This window comes from Corvus moneduloides, chromosome 5 (assembly GCF_009650955.1).
Source record: "Corvus moneduloides isolate bCorMon1 chromosome 5, bCorMon1.pri, whole genome shotgun sequence".
NCBI classification, from domain to species: domain Eukaryota; kingdom Metazoa; phylum Chordata; class Aves; order Passeriformes; family Corvidae; genus Corvus; species Corvus moneduloides.
Genome location: NC_045480.1, coordinates 27,844,330 through 27,866,539, shown reverse-complemented (window position 1 = coordinate 27,866,539; position 22,210 = coordinate 27,844,330). Strand labels below are relative to the sequence as shown.

The 22,210-nt window shown below is 40.4% G+C and overlaps 1 protein-coding gene across 3 annotated transcripts in view; it reads right to left on the bottom strand.

Moving 5' to 3' along the window:
- Positions 1 to 3,494: 3,494 nt before the first annotated feature.
- The window catches only part of KIT (KIT proto-oncogene, receptor tyrosine kinase), a 56,565-nt gene continuing 37,849 nt past the window's right edge, over positions 3,495 to 22,210 (bottom strand). For all 3 annotated transcript variants that reach the window (XM_032109394.1, XM_032109396.1, XM_032109395.1), the window contains 14 exons: positions 21,960 to 22,074; positions 20,580 to 20,773; positions 19,378 to 19,484; positions 19,157 to 19,283; positions 18,794 to 18,898; positions 18,595 to 18,705; positions 16,816 to 16,966; positions 14,960 to 15,048; positions 14,477 to 14,604; positions 11,577 to 11,699; positions 7,865 to 7,976; positions 7,672 to 7,771; positions 6,929 to 7,034; positions 3,495 to 5,812 (listed from right to left, as the gene is read on the bottom strand). In XM_032109394.1, coding sequence (XP_031965285.1) covers positions 5,687 to 5,812; positions 6,929 to 7,034; positions 7,672 to 7,771; positions 7,865 to 7,976; positions 11,577 to 11,699; positions 14,477 to 14,604; positions 14,960 to 15,048; positions 16,816 to 16,966; positions 18,595 to 18,705; positions 18,794 to 18,898; positions 19,157 to 19,283; positions 19,378 to 19,484; positions 20,580 to 20,773; positions 21,960 to 22,074 — 1,694 coding nt within the window. In that variant the 3' untranslated portion in view covers positions 3,495 to 5,686. The remainder of the gene's footprint in view (positions 5,813 to 6,928; positions 7,035 to 7,671; positions 7,772 to 7,864; positions 7,977 to 11,576; positions 11,700 to 14,476; positions 14,605 to 14,959; positions 15,049 to 16,815; positions 16,967 to 18,594; positions 18,706 to 18,793; positions 18,899 to 19,156; positions 19,284 to 19,377; positions 19,485 to 20,579; positions 20,774 to 21,959; positions 22,075 to 22,210) is intronic.

Genomic DNA, 22,210 nt, shown 5'->3' with positions numbered 1-22,210 from the left:
AACGTGGGAAATTTCAAATAATGCTGATTTCTGGAAGTAACTAGCTAATGTTTAGGCCCAGCAAAAGAAGAAAAATGCAAACAGCTTTTGAATGAAAAATGGCTGAAGGGGAAAATACAAATATGCTTTCATCTCACAAATAAGTTTAAATCAGCTTTGCTATTTTAACTCAAAAGAGAAAATGCCAAAACCAGCATCTGTGAAGTTGCAATTGCCCTTTTTTAATGTACTGCTGTGAGGAACTGATTTGCTTTTAAAATATTAATGCTTCAACATTGTTTAGTTTTATTTCTTGAACTGTGGGTTGTAAGTCTGGTATTTGATATCGAATGGAAAAGCACCAGAAGGACACATGCCTTGGCAGTAACAGCACATGCAGCACATGCACAGAAAGGCTCTGTTGCTGGGTAAACCCCCTTGAGGCGGGGAGAGGAGCTCTCTCTCCAAGCGGGCACCCTTTAGGCCATAGAGAAGCGTTCTGATGGCCACACTAGCTCCATGCACAACCACACATAAGAGCAGGGCCCCCTGCCCAGTAATGGTACTTGAACCAGTCAAAAAATACATGGGTATAATTCACAGAAGTGCAGACAGCCACTGGTACTCCTACATCTCAAAACATACAAATTTTGCCCTTTGTGCAGCTGGAGAAAGTCCTGGAGGTAACTTGTGCTGCACACCGATGTTTGCTGGTCTGTAAGGGCAGCTGCATGCTGCGCCTGCCCGTGCGGGGACCGGATGGTTGGGTAACGCTGCATGTGCCCCGCAAAGCCCTTATCTGATGTTGCTGACAGCGCTTAGTGGGGAGCACACACGCCAAGTCCAGCGGGCCCTTTGGGGTATACTGGTTTCTGCTGCCCGTCACAACCTAGCTAAAATGATTTCAAGGGCACAGACAGAAAAATCAACTGGAGTGACTGCTGCTAGTAAATAAGCTCTGCTGCCTGGCTGGCAACCAACAGATACACCAAGAAGAGAGAATGATAATCAATTTAAGAAATATGGACGATCTGTCAGGAAAAAGAGCTTCAGAGCAATTTCTGGACAGAAAACTACTAATTACAGCATAATCTTCTAAGAAATTAGTGCACAGGAAACATGGCAATTGGAGGTCATCTTCAACCATTATTCACAGTTTCAGAAGTTTCTGGGAACCACAACTGAACTGCAGAGTAGATTATCACATTTTTGTTACAACTTAAGTTCTAAATGAGAAGCTAAAAAGTCTATGCAACTGTTCCTTCTCCTCTTACGGAGACTCAGACCACCCTACAGGACAAGAAGGAAGTTTCCTAATCCATGTACAGGAGGAGGGAAATATTTTACTCTTTTGGTTTCAGCCTACAGCACATTAGAATTAAGGATGCTGTTGTCCAACTTCTCCAGTGATCACTATGAACAGTTTGGTCCAGGGTATGAATGGTCATTCCCTGGTGACTTGTCCCAGGAGCATTGTATCTCCATCTGCCTTCCCAAAGACCCATGTAGAGATGGGAAGAAGAAACAGAAACAAAAAATCTGGTGGTGCTGATGCACATGATACTGATCACTAACTCCATGTATACCCTAGCATTTCCACATCTTTCCTCTTCTCTCCCAGAGCCTGCAAGTATTTTCTTTTTTAGTTAGTAAAGGGAACAGAGGACACGTCATTCTCTAATGTTCAGCATAAGGGGGGTGGGGGGGTGGGTGAGGTGTTTGTTTTCTACTTCTGTCTAAGTGCATTTTACAGCTCAGATTCTCCAAAGTGCCCTTGGCTGATTGCAAAATCACAGAAGGGTTGAAGTTGGAAGGCAGGTCATCTGGCCCAACTCCCCTGCTTAAGCCCATTGCCCAGGACCATGTTCACATGGGTTTTGATTATCTCCAAGCACAGAGACCCCCATAACCTCTGGGACAATCTGTGCCAGTGCTTAGTCCCCCTTACAGTAAAAAAAGGTGTTTCCTGATGTTGAGGGAAACTCACACATTGCCATTTGTGCCCAGTGCCTCTGGTCCTGTAACTGGGCACCACTGTAAAGATCCTGAACCCCTCTCCTGCACCCTACCTTCAGACACTTGGTCCATGAGGGTCCATGGTCCCAATGGTCCGTGCTGGTAACATGGTGCTGGTTGCTCTTTATATCTGGGTACAGTAATGCTTTGAAGGGCAGATAAAACACATATTAATGCCAATATGTGCTTTTCCATGTAAGCTATTGCTTAGAACTGGCACAATAAAATAATTCAGAGGGAAATGGGCTGTTTGACCATGAGCAAGAATGGAGGTGGGTAATCACTGTGAGCCTTGTAATAAGAAAACAGGAGAGAGATTTTTTCAGAAAGCAGAGATGCAATATCCTAGGGTGTTTCAGAACAGGAAACATTTCAGGAAAATAAAATTAATGACGTGCTAACCAAATAAATAGATAAAATAGCGCCTTTGGCTATGCTAAATGAGAATTCACAAATTATTTGTACAATTCAGCTCCAGGAATCCCTCAGTATGAACTCTACTCTGCTTGAATGTGGGGGTGGACAATACAGGAAAAAAAATGGTTCCAAATCAGATACCATCTTGGTATCTTCTGAAGCATTATTAAAAAAAATGACAATGCCAATTGTAACAAAGCTTGTACCTCATGGCTTCTGACAAAACCAGGTTATAATTTTCTTAATTAGTTTTAACAAGCAGAGTGAAGACCTATGTGTAAGAAAAAAAAAAAAGAAAAAAAAAAAGGAAGCTGTTTTACAAAGGAAGCTGAAGGAGGGGAGCTTTTCAAGGCAGTCTGCTGAAAGAACAGAAATGTTTAAGGATCAAAACAATTGAGGTCTGTCTCTCATGTCAGTTAGTAGGGGTTTTAGTAGGGTTATTCTACAGACTTATGCTTATAGGCTCTAAACCTACTATTAAACCACATACCAACCAGGCAAACTCTTATGCAGCACAGGAACAAGTGTGAGCAGGGGAGCCACAGATGTCAAACCTGGAGTGACTAAATCAGAGGGTCTCCCACCAAGACACAGAGTATCTGCTCAGCAAGGGAAGCTTTCCCTTTATGACCTCCCTCCCACCGCAGCAGCCCCAGGTGTCTCCTGCTGCCTCCCAGCAGTGCTGCACTCGGCCAGCCCAGCACGAGCTCTTGTGCCAGCCTGCAAGAGGGGACAAGAGCATGTACCCTTGTTTAAGGAAGGGGGAATATTCAGCATTGCTGCAGCCTTTAAGGGGCTCCAAGTGCCTCTACAGCCATACCCTAAGCAACACCGAGATATCTTTGTTTTAAATACTATTCATGACATGTAGACTGCACCAACAGTCTACAAAATCAATATTCTAACTGCAATTTTCTTCCACAACAAAGCTGCATCAAAATTTTCAAGTATTTGTCCCACAAATTCACGGGTAAAGAACTTCCATAGCAAATAAAGAGTAAAAAATTTTGGCATGTATTTGCAAAAGTGTTTCAGAATGCCAAACTTGACCTGTGTGTGGCCAGACACTGAGATTTTGCTTCAGCCCAAGAATTTATTAACACTTACGTGAAAATATTCTGTCTTAACAAAATACACATTGGTAGCATTTGAATACATATTTACAGATTTATTTGAACTTTTCCTAACTGCAATTCTACAACTGAGCAACATATCCGTAAGTGTTTAATAAACTTCCAAACACTTACATATTTATACATATAGTTTTTGCATATATATATATATAAAAATATTTTTGAGACTCAAGGACTGAGAATAGTCAAAAGGACATTATTGCTACATTTCCATATTTACAAAAACAATGCATAAACCCATTCAAAACACCAAGCCATTGCAAAATAAGTTTCAAACCCCCCCAAATTATAAAAATATAAATTTCAAGAACGAAAAAACCCAAACCTCTTTCAGCTAAGTGTCTGTAAAGTACCGAGACATCTATAACAACTAGTTTGTCTACAGTTGCTCCGAAAGCCAACACGTTACAAGAGAGCTTTTATAGCATTAAACTGAAAATGCTCAACAACTAGTAGGCATAAGAGTGCATCCAAACAAATGGCTAGCTTTGGAAAGGTGCAACAGCCTAAGTAAGTTCAGTGCAAATGGCTAATTTTTTATTAACTCTGAAAGACATACTCCTGTAACAATAAACCAAATGCACAGTCATAGAAAGAGCGCAGTATTCAACGTAACCCGAAATATACTACCAGTGTGTATATTTACAATTACCTTGTATTTGGGCAGTTAGTTACACATCTGAATGTAAACTCAACCAAAATCCTGGTAAAGTAAAAGTTACAGAGTGCTTAAGTGCATTGTAAATAAATAGGTACTCAGGTAGTACTCTGCCTCTGAGGAATGCTTCTCTCAATGCCTTTACTTATTTCTAGGGATCAGAAACAAAGGAAGAAAAGAACCAGCAGTGTTCCTGGTAAGAAGAAATGGGGTTAGAAAACACTTTTAAGCACAGCCCTGGGCTCAAAAGATGCTGACCGTAAAGCTTCATGTCTGTCAAAGAAGACTGAAAGGATTCTTTTATGCAATTTATAAATTTGGCACTTCCCAGTTAGACTCTTCTTCATTATCATCTCTGGACTATCACAGAAACAACTTGGGGTGGAGGAAAATAGCCCTTTCCTGTTAGCACTATCCAAGACTGCCTGTGGGAAAGATTCACCTGGGTAGGACGAGATAAAGAAAGGGCCCCCAGGAGAGCACTCCTTGCCTCTGCTCTCACTTAGATAAGATGACCCGTTAAACGGCCTCTTCTCCAGACACACAGTTTACTGGAAGCAGCCTTCCTCCTCTTTTTTGACCACTTTGACAGGGCCCACCTATCTTTGGTGAACACCTTTAGATGTAGCTATTAGCAAAACAAATGTCAAAGTCTTTGGGCACCCAAGGCAGGGGGGGACAGGAGCAGTTCAGGCTCCATGGTGGAGTGAGACCCAGCAATGGGCAGCTTCATCCTGGCAGGGAATGCACCGGTGGGAAGTAGTGCATATATCCATAGAAACCGTGCAACTGGTCAGCAAGAGTGACAGCCCAGGCGGGAAATAAAAATTAAAATCCATGCTCTTCCTCCCTTCTCTTCTGGTTTAAACCCCAGAGCTCCCAGGAGGATTTCCAGTTGCACAGAACAACTTTGGAAGGGTCTTGGTTCCTTCACCTCTTTTTCCCAGGTATATACACCACCCTCACTGGCCTCCAACCTATGATACCTGCCTGGGAAAGCTTCTCAGGCTTGGCTGGATGTGGAAAGGGTTTACAAAACTATTAACTTAATATTTGTTTATTTCTTAAATTCAGAAAAACAAGATTAACTAGAAAATGACTGTATGCATTCCAGGCACAGATCCAGAGAAGAATCACTGCAGATTTGGTTTGATCTATAGTCATCTAATTCCACACCCTGGCTTAGGATTTCTTTTGTTGGTTGTTTTTTTTTCCTTCACATCTGGCTCTCTACTGCAAATACACACAATATAGCGAAATATATACAGCTTCAATTAACACTGCAATGAGGCCTGTAACCGTGCTCAGCAGATTAGGTTTATGTGTAACAGTGCATGGTAAAGGACAGTATTACAACAATGTTTCAGCTACACAGTGGTAGTAGTGAGTAAAAGAAAGAGAAATTATTGAAGTTGTCCCTCTCTCAGCCCCTGCACAATACAAACAGCTAACACATCTGATCTCTTCTTCCTTCACATGCCACTCAAATATCTTCGCGTACCAGGAGAGGCTGAGTAGATGAAGCACTGCTGCCCACCGAGTTAATCCTCACTGAGTGATCTGGAGCATTTCCTTGACTGGAAGGTGGGGTTGAGAAGTTGGCATAAACCTGCAGAAGCCAAAGACTGGTGTCAGTACCCTGCAGACTGCTCCCTTCACACATTCTTGGAGAGCATTCCTTTCTTAGCTTTTCCCCACTGTGTACTACACACTACTGTGGAAGGGTTCCAGCTCAGGAGCTTCTTTGCAAATCAAAACAGTTTCAAAAGGTCTTGGGCTGAACTGCTATTTTAAAGAATCAAGAAACTCAATCTCAGTTACTAAAAACATTGTAACTTCCAATTGCATGCCAAATTTCAGCTGAGCTCAAAAAATAAAATAGCTCAGGTTATTACAAAGCTCCCCAGAAACCTCACTAATACTTCTTCCTTAAGATTCTTGCTTTTGTTTTAGTAATGCCTGCACCTGCCAAAAATATGCTACAGGATGCAATCGAACACCAGCAGCTTTCAGTTTCCTCTTTTTCCAAATTGTCAGGAAGCCATGTACTCTCTGCCCAAGGCATCCAGAAGGTAAAAGGAAGCTTTATTTTTAAACCAGGTTTTAAACGTACTTTTGTAAACCCTAGTAACACACAAAGTTGTGGAGAGAGAAAATCCAAGTTTAGGATGTGCCTCCAGTTCTTTTTTGGACTGTTTTGTCCAATTGCCTGCTCAGAATAAGCTTTCACCACGGAGTGACTGAAAGAGCAGCAAATACAATTTGTCACAACATACCTCCAAGGTTATTTAAATGGTATTAGAGGAAGCAAGTGAGAAGATACAGAAGAGCACACTAAAGGCTCCACCCCTTCATCCAATAGCTTCCTAATAAAAAAGTAACTATACTTTATTTCTGAGATGTTTCCCAGATTAGCAGAAGTTTTCATAGTTTAGGATAAGATGAATATATGCAGTACCATTGCACTTGGTAACATCAAAATTGTTGTGACAGGTCTATTGTGAGTGAGAAACATCAATAATGCAAAGAATCTTCTCCAGCTAGTGAATTTTGGGTATGGGCTTAGATAGCTACTGTCTAATGGAATAGCCCAAACTTCATTCCTACTACCTGGACTGATGCTGCAAAGCTACATAAATAATACTAGAAATGAAGTGCCTGGGCTCTTTGCTTCTCACAGCTCCAGTATAACCTCTTGCTTGAAACTACTTAATCCATAACTTACCCGGGGGGCATTATCTGAAAGCTGCTGCTCTATCATCTGTACAATTTGTTTAAATGTGGGTCTCTGTAAAGGATCAGCATCCCAGCAACTCTTCATTATGTCATACCTGTAAACATACCACAACTAAGTACTGCTCATGAAGAAATCCTTAGAGCTCTTATCTCTCCTGCATTATTATTTAAAACAAAAGTGTCCTATCTTCTTTAAATGACTAGAAGAACAGGAATGGTGCTGCTAACACCTCTGTTTGGGACAACAGAGAATTCAATACTAGTGGGAGGCTTTGGACACCGTTTTCTTTGACAGCTTGTTAAATGCCAATCCATTTACAAAATAGTGAGTTAGGAATGTCTCATAAAGAAGATCAGTAGCCAGTCCTCTTGCTGTCAGGAAGTACAGCACAAATGCAAATGCTGTACAGTCTGGTGATACATCTCACTGACTTCTTTATCTGAAGTAAAAATGTTTAATTATGTTCTGTGATCTGTCAATAATTTATTGACAGAGAGCAGGTGCCATGACAGAGTGATCAGATGGCACAAGGCATGAGCGTATTTCATTGCTTGTAAAAACACAGGCATGTATTCTGCTAGTTAGAGTACATGAATTATTTAAAACACGACAAGAACTTTAAAAAATGACAACAGGGCAGTGCAATGAGCCTTGGTACAAGAATAGAAGCTTCCCTTCCTTCACGTCTTTACTGATATTTGGATGATTAGAGGTGCTGGTTGCTCACTTACATTTCAGGTGGTGCACACTCAGGGCTGAACATCCTGTATCCCTCTTTGATCATTTTATAGAACTTGGAGTCCACAGGTATCCCTGGATAGGGGCTGCTTCCTGTTGAGAGAGCAGGTGAGCAACATGATTTCTGCATCTACAGTAAACCCCAATATGAAACAGAAATGAAGAAGAGATCTTGAAGGAGCTTACCTAAGGAAAAGAGCTCCCAAAGCAATATCCCGTAAGACCAGACATCACTCTCAAAGGTGTAGACGCAATTGAAAATACTTTCAGGTGCCATCCACTTCACAGGAAGACGAGCCTTTCCAGGGAAGAGGGAATAAATTAAGACAATGGACATAAGAATTGACAAGCTAAAATATTTTTTCTGGTTTTGATGTGCATCAAATACTTTTAAAATCAAGAAGTACAAGTATCCAACCAAAAATGAAAACTTTCAGCATTTTAGACTCTCCAAGTGCTGCATCACTAGTGATCCATCTTTCTGTGGGTCTACCAAGCTAATACAGTTCCTTGCACTCTGATTTTCTGGATGCTGTTTGATTCTTTCTGTCTAGTTAATAAAGGATATCAGGATGTCAGAAGAAAATAATGTAAGTAAGCATGGTTCCTTAAGCATGTAAGCTTTGGTGGACTGGCTGGCACAGGCACACAAATGAGATTCACATAGTCAAGATGCTTCAAGGCTTTAATCTACAGTCAATACACCTGCATTAGCTCCTCAGTCTATCAGCAGAAAAATTTAAATTCAAATAAAAATAATAACTATTTATATATATATATATATTGGGCAGAAGTGTTGATCTGCTGGAGGGCAGGAAAGCTCTGCAGAGGTATCTGGACAAACTGGACTGATGAGCCAAGCCGGTTGTATGAGGTTCAACAAGGCCAAGTGATGGATCCTGCACAGGGGTCACATCAACCCCCTGCAGTGCAACAGGCAGGGGGAAGAGCGGCTGGAAAACTCTCCAGCAGAAAAGGACCTGGGAATGTTGGTGACAGCAGCTGAACATGAGCCAGCTGTGCCAGGTGGCCAAGAAGGTCAAAGACATCCTGGCCTGTATGAGCAATAGTGTGGCCAGCAGGACCAGGGCAGTGACTGTCCCCCTGTGCTTGGCACTGGTGAGGCTGCACCTCAGATCCTGTGTCCAGCTCTGGGCCTCTCAGTACAACACTGAAATTCAGGTGCTGGAGTGTTTCCAGAGAAGGGCAATGAAGGTAGTGAAGAGTCTGGAACATAAAGCCCAACAGGGAGCAGCTGAGGGGAGCTGGGGTTGTCTATCCTGAAGAAAAGGAGGCTGGCGGGGACCTTAGTGCTCTCAGCAACCACCCAAAAGGAGGCTGTAGCAACGTGGGGATCTGTCTCTTCTCCCAGGACCACAGAAAATGGCCTTGAATTGTGCCAGGGGAGGTTTGGACTGGATATTAGGAAAAATTCTTCACCAAAAGGGTTGTCAAGCATTGGAACAGGCTGCCTGGGGAAGTGATGGCATCACCATCCCTGGACATACTTAAAAGACATGGAGATGTGGGGCTTAGAGACATGGTTTAGTGGACTTGGTAGTGCTGGGTTAGCGACTGGAGGGAATGATCTCAATGTCTTTACCACCTAAACAATTCTATGATTCTGTGATTTTGCATAAATTTGTATGGGAATAGACACATCCCTCGTGAATGCTAACTGGAGCAGAAGAAAGGACACAGAAAGCCTTTGCATTTGTTTCCACCTTCCTCTCCCTGGTTTGCCCTTTCCTTGTCTGACTGTAGTAGCAGGTCAGGCCTCTGTCCTAAACATCTGTCACGTTTTGGAAGAAACCAGACCTCTTTCTTTCAATGATCAGAGGGCTTGAACACATCTCATATGAAAAAAGTTTGAGAAAGCTGGGGTTGTTCAGTCAGGAGAAGAGAAGGTTCCAGGGAGACCTCATTGTGGCCTTTCAATATGTAAAGAGGACTTATAAGAACGATGGAAAGGGACCTTTTACTGGGGCCTGTGATGACTGAACAAGGAGCAGAGGTTTTAAACAGAAAGGGCATGGATTAAAATTAAAAATAAGGAAAAAAAATTATGATGAGGATGGTGAGACACTGTAACAGGTAGCCCAGAGAGGTGGTAGATACTTCATCTGGGCAACATTTCCAACACTGGAGATGTTCAAGGTCAGGATGGATGGCACTCTAAGCACCCTGATCTAGTGAAAGATGTCCTTGCCCATGGCAGAGAGGTTGGACTAGATGATCTTAGAAGGTTCCTTCCCACCCAAACCATTCTATGATTCTGTGATTCTATGAACTCAGGAAACTTAAAGGACAGCCCAGAAAAAACTCAACTGCACATTTCCCTCCTAAGCTGCTGGTCTGAACTTCCTACTCCCAGAAGCCTTTATGATCAAGCAGCTCTTGACCTGCCCGTGTGCCTGAAAGTAGCTTGGTTACACTAAATGCTACTCAGTATTCTGTCACAGCAGCCATTCATGAATTATTTCTGCTCCTATTGCTCCCTAACCTCAACTTCTAAGCAATCAGTTGCTGGTAGTGACATTGTTTTGAAGAAAACCAATAAACCTGTCAGTCCCACAGCCTAAAATAAGGATGCTGTAGGTAGCTGAGACATCAAGGCCTGCTGGGTGACAGCACAGCAGCAGAGATATGTCAGATACTTGAGGTACTATGGATTGACTGAAGTTAACTGAGTGGCAAACCCCTCTGGTGAGAAATGCTCAGGTGTGGGATTTTCTGTCTTTATCAGCTTGCCAAAGCCAGGACAGGTAAGCTTTAGTTCACGTGTTGTCAAGTCCCCAAGTGATGACCAGGCCCTGATCATTAAGATCATGGAGCCCTCAGTTGAACTGGGGACGAGGGCTGCCTTGCTGAACATGGATCTTCTCCTTTGAAAAACAGTGCAAGTGAAAGCATATGTACTCTGAAGGCAGCCAACTGGCTGCACCTATCTGACACAGGCTTAAAACACTAAGCCAGGCAGCATAAAATCAGTTTGAGATGCAAAAAACCTATACTTCATACACACTTCTCCAGTTTAACCACAGACAAGCTCAATTTTATTTTGTAGGAGGGCTCTTTTTACCACACTGGCACTTCAAAGGGGACTGCAAATGCTGCCAAGGTGATCGGCATCACTTCAAAGCGCCTTTGGACCCCTCCAGAGGTTTAATAGGTACCCGTGAGATTTGTGCTCTTCTTCATGGGAAGTTTTAACTTTGCTCATCAAAATATATTATCTTGTTCCAATGCTGTTACAGGGTTTGAACTATAGCTGCAAGCTCAAGCTGTGTTTGTTACACATACAAGGTTAGGATTTCTACATGGAATCAGAGAAAACCAAGGTGGTTTTGCCTCCCATTGATGCTCTAATCAGTAAATTCACACTTTGGAATTCAGTTTTCATTGTCTGGAGTGATCCCTTACAGAAAAGGATAAGCTGCAAACCCCTGATTATTCAGATATTTTTAAGATAAACTATTTCAATAATGGACAAATAGTGCAATGCCCAGGGAAAAAGTTCCCAAATAATTCCAAAATTTAGGACCAGGATACCGGAGCATTTCCATGACAAAACTAGCAATTACTTACAGAGCAGTAACTTTGAGTACATTCAGGTATAATAAGAAGACTGGACATTATATTGGTGAAGCAAAAACACCTCTTCCACTACCATACATTCAAATATGAGCACATATTTTCCAGTGTAACAAACATATACCAAGGATTTTGTCAGCACACACATCTGTGTCAGAAGTCTCCCCTCCTAGCCAACACGGATATATACCAGAAATGGAAAATCCAGATTTCCATCTAACAAAAAAACCCTTTTCTTTGCACGTCAAGACAACAGGAACTCCCTTAACTTAAAACAAATATAAAAAGTATCATGCATACTTACATTTCCTTTGACCACATAATTTGAGTCATTCCTTATATCTCTTGCCAGGCCAAAGTCACAGATTTTTGTAATTCGACCATGAGTTAGAAGAATATTTCTTGCAGCCAGATCCCTGTGAATGCACTAAATAATAGACAAACAAACAAAACTAATTGATAAAACTAATTGATAAACAAAACTATTATGATAAACATAACTAATTGATAACTGATAACTATTGTTTGGTTACATGTTTATTTAGCTATGTAACTTGCTGTATTATGCATTTTAAGGCAAGCTGTAAATCACAATTAAGCCATGTGCTAATAAGCTTACTCAGATGATTAAACATTCTGACATAGTATCTTCACAATAATTACATCCATCCACATTATTAAGGTTGTCTATGCATTTATTTTAGAAAAGACCAATCGCAGTCATTGAATTTTGCAGTGTTTCACTTTGCAGCTAAAATTTAATGCACTTTTTTCTGATCTTTTTTATCAAAATCATCACTGGCTTGTTTCCTAATACAGGACAAACAGAGGTGGTTTGTTTCCAAAATAATCCCAATATTCTATTAAATAACTATTGTTGTTTCTAGAAAAGTGCTGAAAATCTGAAAATAGGGGAAATTATGGTAACAACTTGAAAGCACACAAATGCAGAAACTGAATCCCATTACAGAAATACTCCTCTGGAAAAGCTGAATTATTAAGTACCTAGGAGAACTTAAGCAGACTTACATATTTTAAAATACTGGAAATTCCCACATGCCAGTATCTTTCAACAGACAGTCATGCATTCAGTGACCTAGCCACTTTATATTCCAGTTTTTACTTGAGCAGTCAGCATGTGTTGGGAACTGCAGTTCCAGAAGGGTGCCTGAGCTCCCCAGCAGCTGTGTTTCTTTGTATAAAACTGTGGAGGCCATGTGTGTTTGTTAGAGAATGAAGGTGATTCTCTAAAAAAGTGACTTCTTTTTTCATCTGGAGAGTATTAAGCTTCAGCTTTACTGATAGTATTTAGCACGCAGGCCACAGCTGTCTAAAAAATAACTGAAGATAGTTCAATTTTTCTTTTTTCCTTGAAATACAAAACTTTTGGCATTTCTAACCAAAAAATATCAAAATATCATGAGTTACAAAAATCAAGGTCAGAAAGTAACTGCAAATTGCACAAGTAACTTAATCTCTGTCCCTTCGGCATGCTTACACAAGGAACTATTTTTAATAGTTCCACTGTTTTGGTGGGCTCTCATTCACCTCCTTATACAATGCATTCTGCACTTTGCATATGTAAAGCTGTCATACAGCACTGAAGCAGTAAGGCAAAGCGATGGCCAAGAGTCAGTATGACTCTGCCTTGTCCCTCCAGAACCAGTGCAGTTCGCAATGAATAGAGACTCTGTCCAAGGGATGAAGCTCTGTCTTGTGATTAAGGCACCGTGTGCTTAAGGCAGTTACCCTCCCAGAACAAGCTCCTGACCCCATTCCTGCGCAGCCTTGACACACAAGCAAGCTGCGGAAGAGCAGCTGGGCACTCTGCGTGCTGGTCTTCACGAACCCTCCTGCCTCAAAGATGAGGCAATCCGAGGCACCTTATCCATCAGCCCACTCTGCATTAACTAATTTACATGCTGGAGCTAAAAGAATGTAAGTATACAACAACTAAAGAGGACCAGTAACATACTAGTGCACTGCAATTTAATTCTGTGATGCAGATGTTAACTTGGCACTGCCAAAGCAATACTGTGCATTACTTTCCATCCTCAGGGTGAGATGATGTTATATTCTTTACTGCCTTTGCTATTCAGTGCCACGGTGTCTGTAAAAATGGAAAGACTATAAAGAAAAAGTCACCAGGAATAATACATAGTGGATCTGTGGGCTACTCTTCAGGAAAACAGAAGAAATACAGAATATGTGTGCTAAGCACTGGATGTCCTCAACAGCGAAGGATGCAGGAGCATGGTGAACCTGTGCATCGTCTGTAATATGATATGTTTGCATATCAGGCCTGTTTTGAATGTGTTGATAGATGAAAAATAAACTAAAGGAAGTTCATGGTTTGGTTTGGAAGAAAGAACAGTGGGACAAAAAAAAACAAGTGCAAAAGCAAGTTTTAATGTGCACTTTCCTCACAGCAGAGTTCGAGACATATTTCCCAGTAGTAACACAGGAGTCCAGGCCTGCCTTCCTTTCCTTAAATTGCCTAAGTTTGCTTTTGCACTTTATTAAATAAGGTACACTTGTAGTAGCTACATTAGTCATAATGTTTACATGTTAAATGGCATTTTTGAAATAAAATGTAAGAATAACCAGAGGAAGATACTAATTATGCTGTGCTTAAGACTTCTTTGTAAATCCCTTTCTGTTATGCAACACCTCTCCTACAAAACGCAGAGGAATGTCTATTATGCTCAGTGTAATCAATGAATATTCTTTGTGGGTCTCTCAGCTGATTTTATCTTTCCAGAAAACTAAAAATCAAGGTATTTCCTGTGAATTAAGCCCTGCTTACAAAAAAAAGCACACATCGTGGTGTCTCCCCTATTTAAGGCAGTATTTTCTACATGAGAGAAGTAGCAAGTGCAGCATTGCTTAAAATTCATGCAAATAGATACCTTTGCTCTGATTCTACTAGCCTGAACAGCAGATACACAACAGCACTGCTTCACACTGACTTCTGTTTTATGGTATATAAAACATCACTTTTGGCCAATAAGCACAGTATACAACTCCAACTCTAGGTAAAGCTTCAGGTATGAGAGGGAGCCTATCAGTTCACAGCGCTTGTTGAAAAGAACATAGAAATATTCAGCATTTAAACACATGGATCACATTAAAACACTGAAACCGATGATAAAATAAATTACAAATCTACTGCTTCTGTCCATCTCTGAAAAATTCTTAACTTACATTTTTGGAGGCAAGGAAGCTCATGCCCTTTGCCACCTGGTAAGAAAAGCTCAGCAGATCTTCTACATCTAAAGCAAGTTCATCATCTTCCGGCATAGCAAGGGTAACATCCTGATCAGTGTAGGATCCTACACAATATAAACAACAACAGCTTTTGAGTTAAGCAAGTGTAATCATGTAGAAATCATGTAGAGTTGTTTTGACATTAAACAAAACAGTGACTGGAGTAAGTACCAGTCTAGAATCACATAAATAGCCCATCACCAAAAAGGAAAAAAATAATCCTGATACTCCATTTAAGTGTGAAGAAATACAAGACACTGTAATTGAGCACACTGTTCTTTTTCAAGCCTTCTCACACCTATTACTGAGTTTTAAGCATCCCCATTCACAAAAGACAAATATGCTAAAACTGAACAAATCCATGAAACCCCTCTTCCTGCACTCCCACCAGCAAACAGAATTCCTTGCCACTGAACTCACCAGACTTCACAGGTCGTTTTTTGTCAGCCTTTGGTGGGACTGCATATGACACTCCTGGTTTCATGTCCATGTACTCATTGGCAACATCACTGTAAGAGGCAGCAGAACAAAAGAAACATAGTTTAGTGAAAAAGGTCCCAAAAGCCATCCAAGAAAAAAGCCAACATCAGGCCAACCTTCTGAATAATTGCTTTACAAATGATCAATTGATTGGAAATTCATGGGTGTGTGAAAAAAATGAGGAAATGCCTGTACAGAAAGTGAGGTTTGTTGGTACAGTTAATGATACACCTCAAAGTTTGAGTTTGGCTCAGGTGAGCAAGCAAAACCTTTCACATGAATACTGTTTATACAGACCTCACTCTCTATAAATTAACATCCAGATGTTTCACAGGATCTGCTAGTGCTTCCTTTTTCTCCTTAGGCCAACTTCTACCAGAATATTTCAGCAGCTCAATTGGCAATTGAAATGCAGAAGACAAATGGTAAAAAATGTTAAATTCAGAAATTCCCAAGTTCCATAGGGGATTCATATGTATTTCAAAAAATCAGCCGAGGCTTGGGACAGCCATCTGCTACATTCTTTTAAGTTTAAATTTTCTTATTTCTATATATAATTCAAATGTACAGATTTTCATACTATATGGTTTATAAATATACAGTTAGGCACCTTTAGAAATGATGGATGTACTTTGGCATTTTTCACTTCATTGCCATTGGAATTCATATACTTCCTTAGCCTGAAACATCTGCTTAGTTTAAGAACAATAAATGCAGCCACAGAGCTAACATAGGAAGGAGCAATGAGATCACCAATAGCTTTAGTTACCATCATAAACACATCTGACACATTCAGCAGCAGTAAACACTACCATGAGAATTTTGTAAATACTCTGCTGCTAATAACTCAATTTATGAACTGCGCTTAAACAGCAAGATCCCTTCACTGAACAGAGGGCACAACCTCCAATGGCAAACCACAGCCTTATGTTCATCTCCACAGCGGTCCCAACCTCTCTAGGGCATCACCAGCTATCCATTTATTGCCACAGCACAAACAGCTTCACCAGGGCTACACCTTGCTGGGATAAAGAACTTTTCCAACTCCTTGGGTCTGCCTGCTTCTTTTGTGACTGCCAACACAAAGTAATGGGCCCAATGGGGCAATAAACAGACTAAAATGTAGAATGGGCAGATATTGTAATAGCCCCCAGGTTTTGGTAAGCTGTCTCTCTCACTTTGCAAACGGAAGGAAATCTGCTTGGAAACGCCCTTGGAAAGAACTCTGGGATGGTATATAAAACACAGCAGTTAAAAATATACAGATGAATTAAGTACAAGAGCAATCTCAGAGTCATGACACAGGTTGTTTCACCACAAAATGTAGTGAGCTGTCAGTGGCAGCCTGCTGCTGACATTGTAAGACAGTGGTTTGACTTTGTAAAAAGTGATTTCTGAAGGCAGGAACTTGGGAGAACTCAGGGCACTAACAGCCCGACACTGAGGAAGCTGTCATTCAAGCTGCTAAATAAGCACTATCGAAGTTTAACAATATCAATAAACACAAATATATACAAAGATTGGAGCCAAGGAAGTGCACGAAATAACTGCAGAAATTTGATAAAGAAGTAAAACAGAGCGCATACAATCCACTCTGTATATAATGACACTCTGTTGGAATAAGCCACCCCCTGAACAAACAGCCTATTAATTAAATTGTTTTCTTGTGCAGCCAAGAATCTCCAAAGCCTGCTGCATTAAATGTTTCTCCACACCTCTTATCTCTAATAAACTTTGATATCTCCTCCTTCCCAATCTTCTAAAAACACAAGTACATTTCAGCGGGTCATACTTACGCTGCAGGCTCTGACTGATGCAAAAGGTTCTCATAAACAGCTGCATCTGCATGTTCTTCATGTTTTGGACAAATAAATGAATCTCGTTTCCGTCTCAGAAAATTTAAAAGATCACCATAACAGCAATATTCTGTAATGACTAGAGTGGGACCTGTAGATGCATGTAAGGTTTAGAAAGCTGGTGAGTATTGTTTTTAAAGCAGAAAACCCTACATAAAGCTAGCATTCAGTGAAGCACACAGGCTGGACTATTAAAAAAAAATCACACTGCCTAGCACTGTCTAGACTTGAAAAGTTATAGAAAAGTAACCGAGCATCTTCCCTTTCACAGATGAACAACTGTGGTCCAGCTAAAGCTGTGTCCCAATTAATGTTCTGCCCCTCAACAGCATTGGATTGTACAAAAATTAAACAAATAAGTCTTTTTCTTCATGCAATAATGGTTCTGGCCAGACACATCTGTTTGATTTTGCTCACTTCCTGAAGGAAGTTATTTGTTCCAAACATTAAGAGTAATTCAAGCTTCAAACATTAATCCTTTTGATTCACTTCTGTTTACAGTAGAGCTTCACACTACTTCAGTAATGTTTTGGAAATGATGTAGAGTGTTATATTCTGCAGTATAATAGGAAAAATCATTCAAACAGAACAGCCTGCTGCAACAGAAAACTACACTGCACAAGGTCTTAGAATATTAAAATGAAATCAGAAAAGGGAATCAAGTCATCTTCAGCAAGGATGTTTATAGATCAAATATATGTCTTTTGAGTGAATGACTCCAGCTACAGAGCTCGAATATGTAATTACACTGTGTGTTATTTCATCTCTAAGTTTACTCTGTATCATTGTTGCCTAACCTCACTGGTTTATTTCCATTTCTCTACAGTTAAAAATTATAGCTTTCACAAAGCAAAACAAGTGTTTGTGGTGTGATTTTCTTACAGACACCACATTTTTTCCACTGAGAGAAACATGCACTTGGGCCAGTGAGTCTACTTAGCTGGCTGCCTGAACAAAATAGTTTCATCCTATTTTTAAATCATTAATTGTGAGAAATGCTTTGCCTTTGTCTAAAACTATGAATTTTTACAAGCCCCTTTTCTTTGAAAAATGTGTAAGAAGCAGTACCATCTTTCATATTAAAATGAGTATAAATTAAAAATACAAGTTTCTATCACTCTCTATTGACACTTCAGGGGTTTTGTAGCTTTTATTATGTATGAAAACAAACTTATGAAGTTTATACTAAATGTGAAACATTAGGGTTTTGCAATTCTTTATTTCCAAAACTACTTTTCTCAACTTTCTGCTGCTTAGAATTTGTACCTTTAGTGGTGCCTTAGCAGATATATTTGCAGCAGATACATTTAAACAGAAGGCTGGAAGGCTACGGAAGACAAGCCTGTTGACTTCACCTAGGATACCAACAAGGAACCAGTTCTCATTAATGAGAAACAATGTGATGGAGGAAAAAGTTTATACTGTACATTTTGTCATCTCTCCAGAAGAAAGCACACAATGGTTCACATGAAAGAGAATAAAAGCAACCTTCTTGTTCAGCTGAAGCTACAGTAGTCTTACTACTGTTTTTAAAATGAGCCTAAAATCTAGATTCAGTAAATCACAGATGACGATCATGATGATCTGCAACATGTCTAAGCATGAAATGTATTTAAGATTTCTACACTTAGAGCTGCACCTTGGATTCTTCTTCACAAAGTTCATCCTCCCGGCAATAAAAAAGAACAGAAACAACCAATAATCTGTAGACAACCCCACCTCCAATAGTGCAAGCTCCAAGCAGATTCACGATGTTGATGTGGTTTCCAAGGTAGCTCAGCACTTTAAGCTCTGACATCAAGGCTTCCCTTTCCGTTAAATGGGCGCTTGCTGCAAGGCAAAGCACAATGTTCAGTATGTAACACACCAACCAAGAGAGAAGAGAGAAAAAATGGTATCGTGTACTACAGCAACTTACTTTTCAACATCTTTACTGCTACTGTCATAGCAGCATCAGACTTAAATAAACCATAAGCAGTGGCTTCAACAACTTTTCCAAAAGCTCCAGCGCCAAGGGTTTTACCTAATAAAGCAAACAAAATACTCTGTAACAACTCTGAGTACTTCCTCCTGTAGGGCTTAACATCTTATTATATGATATCAAGGAAGCTATTGCAGACATGTCTGCTTGCCTTTTGTCCCAAGGCAAGAATGAGCAATTATCATTATCTGCATTATTGCACAACATCTTTGTGACAAAACCCTGCTGTGTTTGACCAAAGTCTCATATGAGACCTGAAGGTTTCACCTTGCAGTCGAAGTTAAATAAATCTAAACTAACCAAAACTCAAACGGTTTCTAGGAAATTCCCATTTGTGATCATAAGGAAGTTGCGTTGGATCTATGTAAACATAGTTGTTTCCATTTATTTCTTCAACAACTTTCCACTGAACTTCGTACTTGGGTTTCTGGAAAAGAAAGAGACCAGCTGTGACTACTGAGGACTCTGCAAGCAGCTCACACACGCTTTTTTAACTTGGGCAAAGGGGCTTCTGATTTTACCTGCAAATATATGTACACCAGAATCATGACTATGATGCACATCAGTCCTGCAGCAACTCCAAATGCAGTTAGTAGAGGGGTGAAAAGGGTATGGGTACGGATTTGCTCTGGAAAGAAACAGAAAATTCTCCTTAAAATACTGAACGAGAAAAACTAAATTAAAAAGATGCAGGTGAGCACCTTTCCTTGGTTCTTCTTTGTAAAATACAGTTTGGAGTTTTGACTTTCCCAGATGTGCTCCAGGTGTGTCAGAATGTCTTTCCTGAAAGAGCTGTGGGAGATGGAGCTGGCACAGAAACCACTCAGTTCATGCCTTCGGAGTCTCAGCTTCATTAATTCACGAGGTTTGGCACTAAGATCAGGTAATGCAAGGGGTTTGCATGATCTCAGTCAAGTTAGGTTAAAGAAAGAAGCTTTTATCTGAAGTCCCAATTTTTTCTCTTCCCCTTTGCCCCCCACCTAAGTATGATCCCTACAGCAGAGTCTTCACAAGGAGAGGTTGTGTCAAGTAGTGAAGAAATACCATTCCACTACAACCCATCTGCCCCAAATCTGGCGTATTTGTTTGTATGTTCTATCTGGTTGTAACGGAAAAAAAAATAAGCAGAACATTTGGTTTTGCAAAGAAGAGCACAGCTTTACAAACACATTTCAAATCATCTATGTTCTAGTGGTTTTTTCTCCCCCACAAACCTACAAATACCACTACAAAACTCATAAGCCCTTTTGCAGCATGTTGTTGCTGTTACTTCTTTTATAGCAGCAGGACACTTAAGCTCCAGGCAAGCTGGGGACAGCATTTTTCCTGAGATATTGTAAAAACCTAAAATAAAATGCAATCATTCTTTTAAAAAAAGAAGTGATGGCCTGAATACTCAAAACAGACAATGACAGGAAAACAAAAGGGAGAGAGAGAGGGAAAGCCAGAGTAATGCTGTAAGTGGTTTTCCTCTGTGCTGCACAGACAGAAGAAACCCACATACCTACTGCACTGCAGAACAGGTGCCTTAAAAAGACAGTACCACAATAGTCACTGAAAAATTAAAGCAATGCTTTGACAGGCAGAACATGCAATGTAGTACGTTATCACGTGCTCAGCCACAGTACTGTAAACTTTCTTATGGCAAAAACACTTAAAATCTTTTTACAGGAAGAGCTAAACACCATCCATGTTTTGTGGTCTCATTCAGGCCGGACGTTACCTTTAATAGCAAAGTTGAAGAAAGCAGAGCTCCTGTCCCCATTGCTGGAGGCCTCACAGCACACGGTGCCGGTGCTCCTGAACATGCTGGCGTTAATGGTGCTTTCAACCAGGATTCGCTCAAATGACAGTGCTGATGAATTTGTGTAACCAATTTTGACATCCATGGGGGATATTGTTGGTGAATCAAAACACCTGGAGAAACAATACCGACAGTTACCTGCAATGGATTGCTACCTGAAGTGCCAGACCAACAGAGAATGGAACTACACTGGTCTACAAAGGGATTTGGCTGAAGATATTAACCTTGAAACAGCCGACTCATGGGATCTCATGGTCTTGTATGTAGTGGGAGAAATGGATACTTACACCTACCCTGGCCCCACTAGAGACCACGGTGTCTGCATTTGCTTTTGATTAGACATACCTACAGGTCTGTAACTTCTCTGTGGGTTTTATACCATTCGACATTCATTTTCAACTTCAGTGTCAAGCAGTTGTGGTCTATACCCACTTCTGTAAATGTTCCCCAAGCATCATCTTATTACTGCACAAAAAAAGTCCATGATGTACATAAAGCACCACCAAGCTTATATGCAGTCAGAAAACAGCCAGTTCTTTTCTCCCAAGATGTCGCTTCTCCTTCATATGTCACATATTTACTACATAAGCACACATCTAAGATTTTTAAAAAGGTACTATTTGAAACCATTAAGGAAATAACAATTATTTTAGACATAAAACAAATTACACTGGTGGGAAGGAGACCCATGACTTGCTAGTACGAGATCTATTACTATGGGGGAAGTCAAGAAAAACCTTGAAACTTGCTTCACAAATGCTCCACTTCACAGTGAAACTCTACAATCTTCTTTAAAATGCCTGCTTTTAAAAACATCCGGCTTTATTTGTAACAACTCTAGACTTGTTTACTTGTCATATGTTTCATGTGAACAGAAATCTAATTACATTATGTCTGGAACAATTACTTCATTACACAATGAAACCAATTATAACAGCCATATTCACAAGTGATTCCGTGATTGCCACTCTGTGAAATTGCACATAGAACATGTGTCATTTGGGGCCAAGCTGATACAAACCATAGTTAGCTTGCAGCAGAAAGTTTGGCTTTCACCTGTACGCAGCAGAAAGTGTTGGTTATTCCCCTTTCAAGGAGAGAATGCAAAGGAGAATAACGAAACATATCCCTACCTTCTCACAAACTACTGCAAATAAGGCAATGCCAAAAAGGATGGAAGACACAGTGCAACATTCGAATGTAACTATTACGAAGTCATCCCATGTTCTTAATTTTTAATTAGCAATTGGATGTGTCGCACATAAATAACCTTTGGAGACTCTTGTTTACTTAACTCACCTCTGCTCAGTTCCTGGGCAAAAATACCAGTATATGGTAGGGGCTGGGAATCCAGCTGCTACGCACTGGAGAATACCATTGCTAAGTATATCCAGAGTGAGAATCTCAGGTTTTGCTGTAATAAAGAAAAGCAATAGTCATCTATTAGGGGAACACAGGATTTGCATTGCCATTTGCTCTTCACACCAGCAACCTGTGTGCCTTATCATGCATGGAATCACTCAGGTGAGCAAGACCTTTTTATGCTCAAG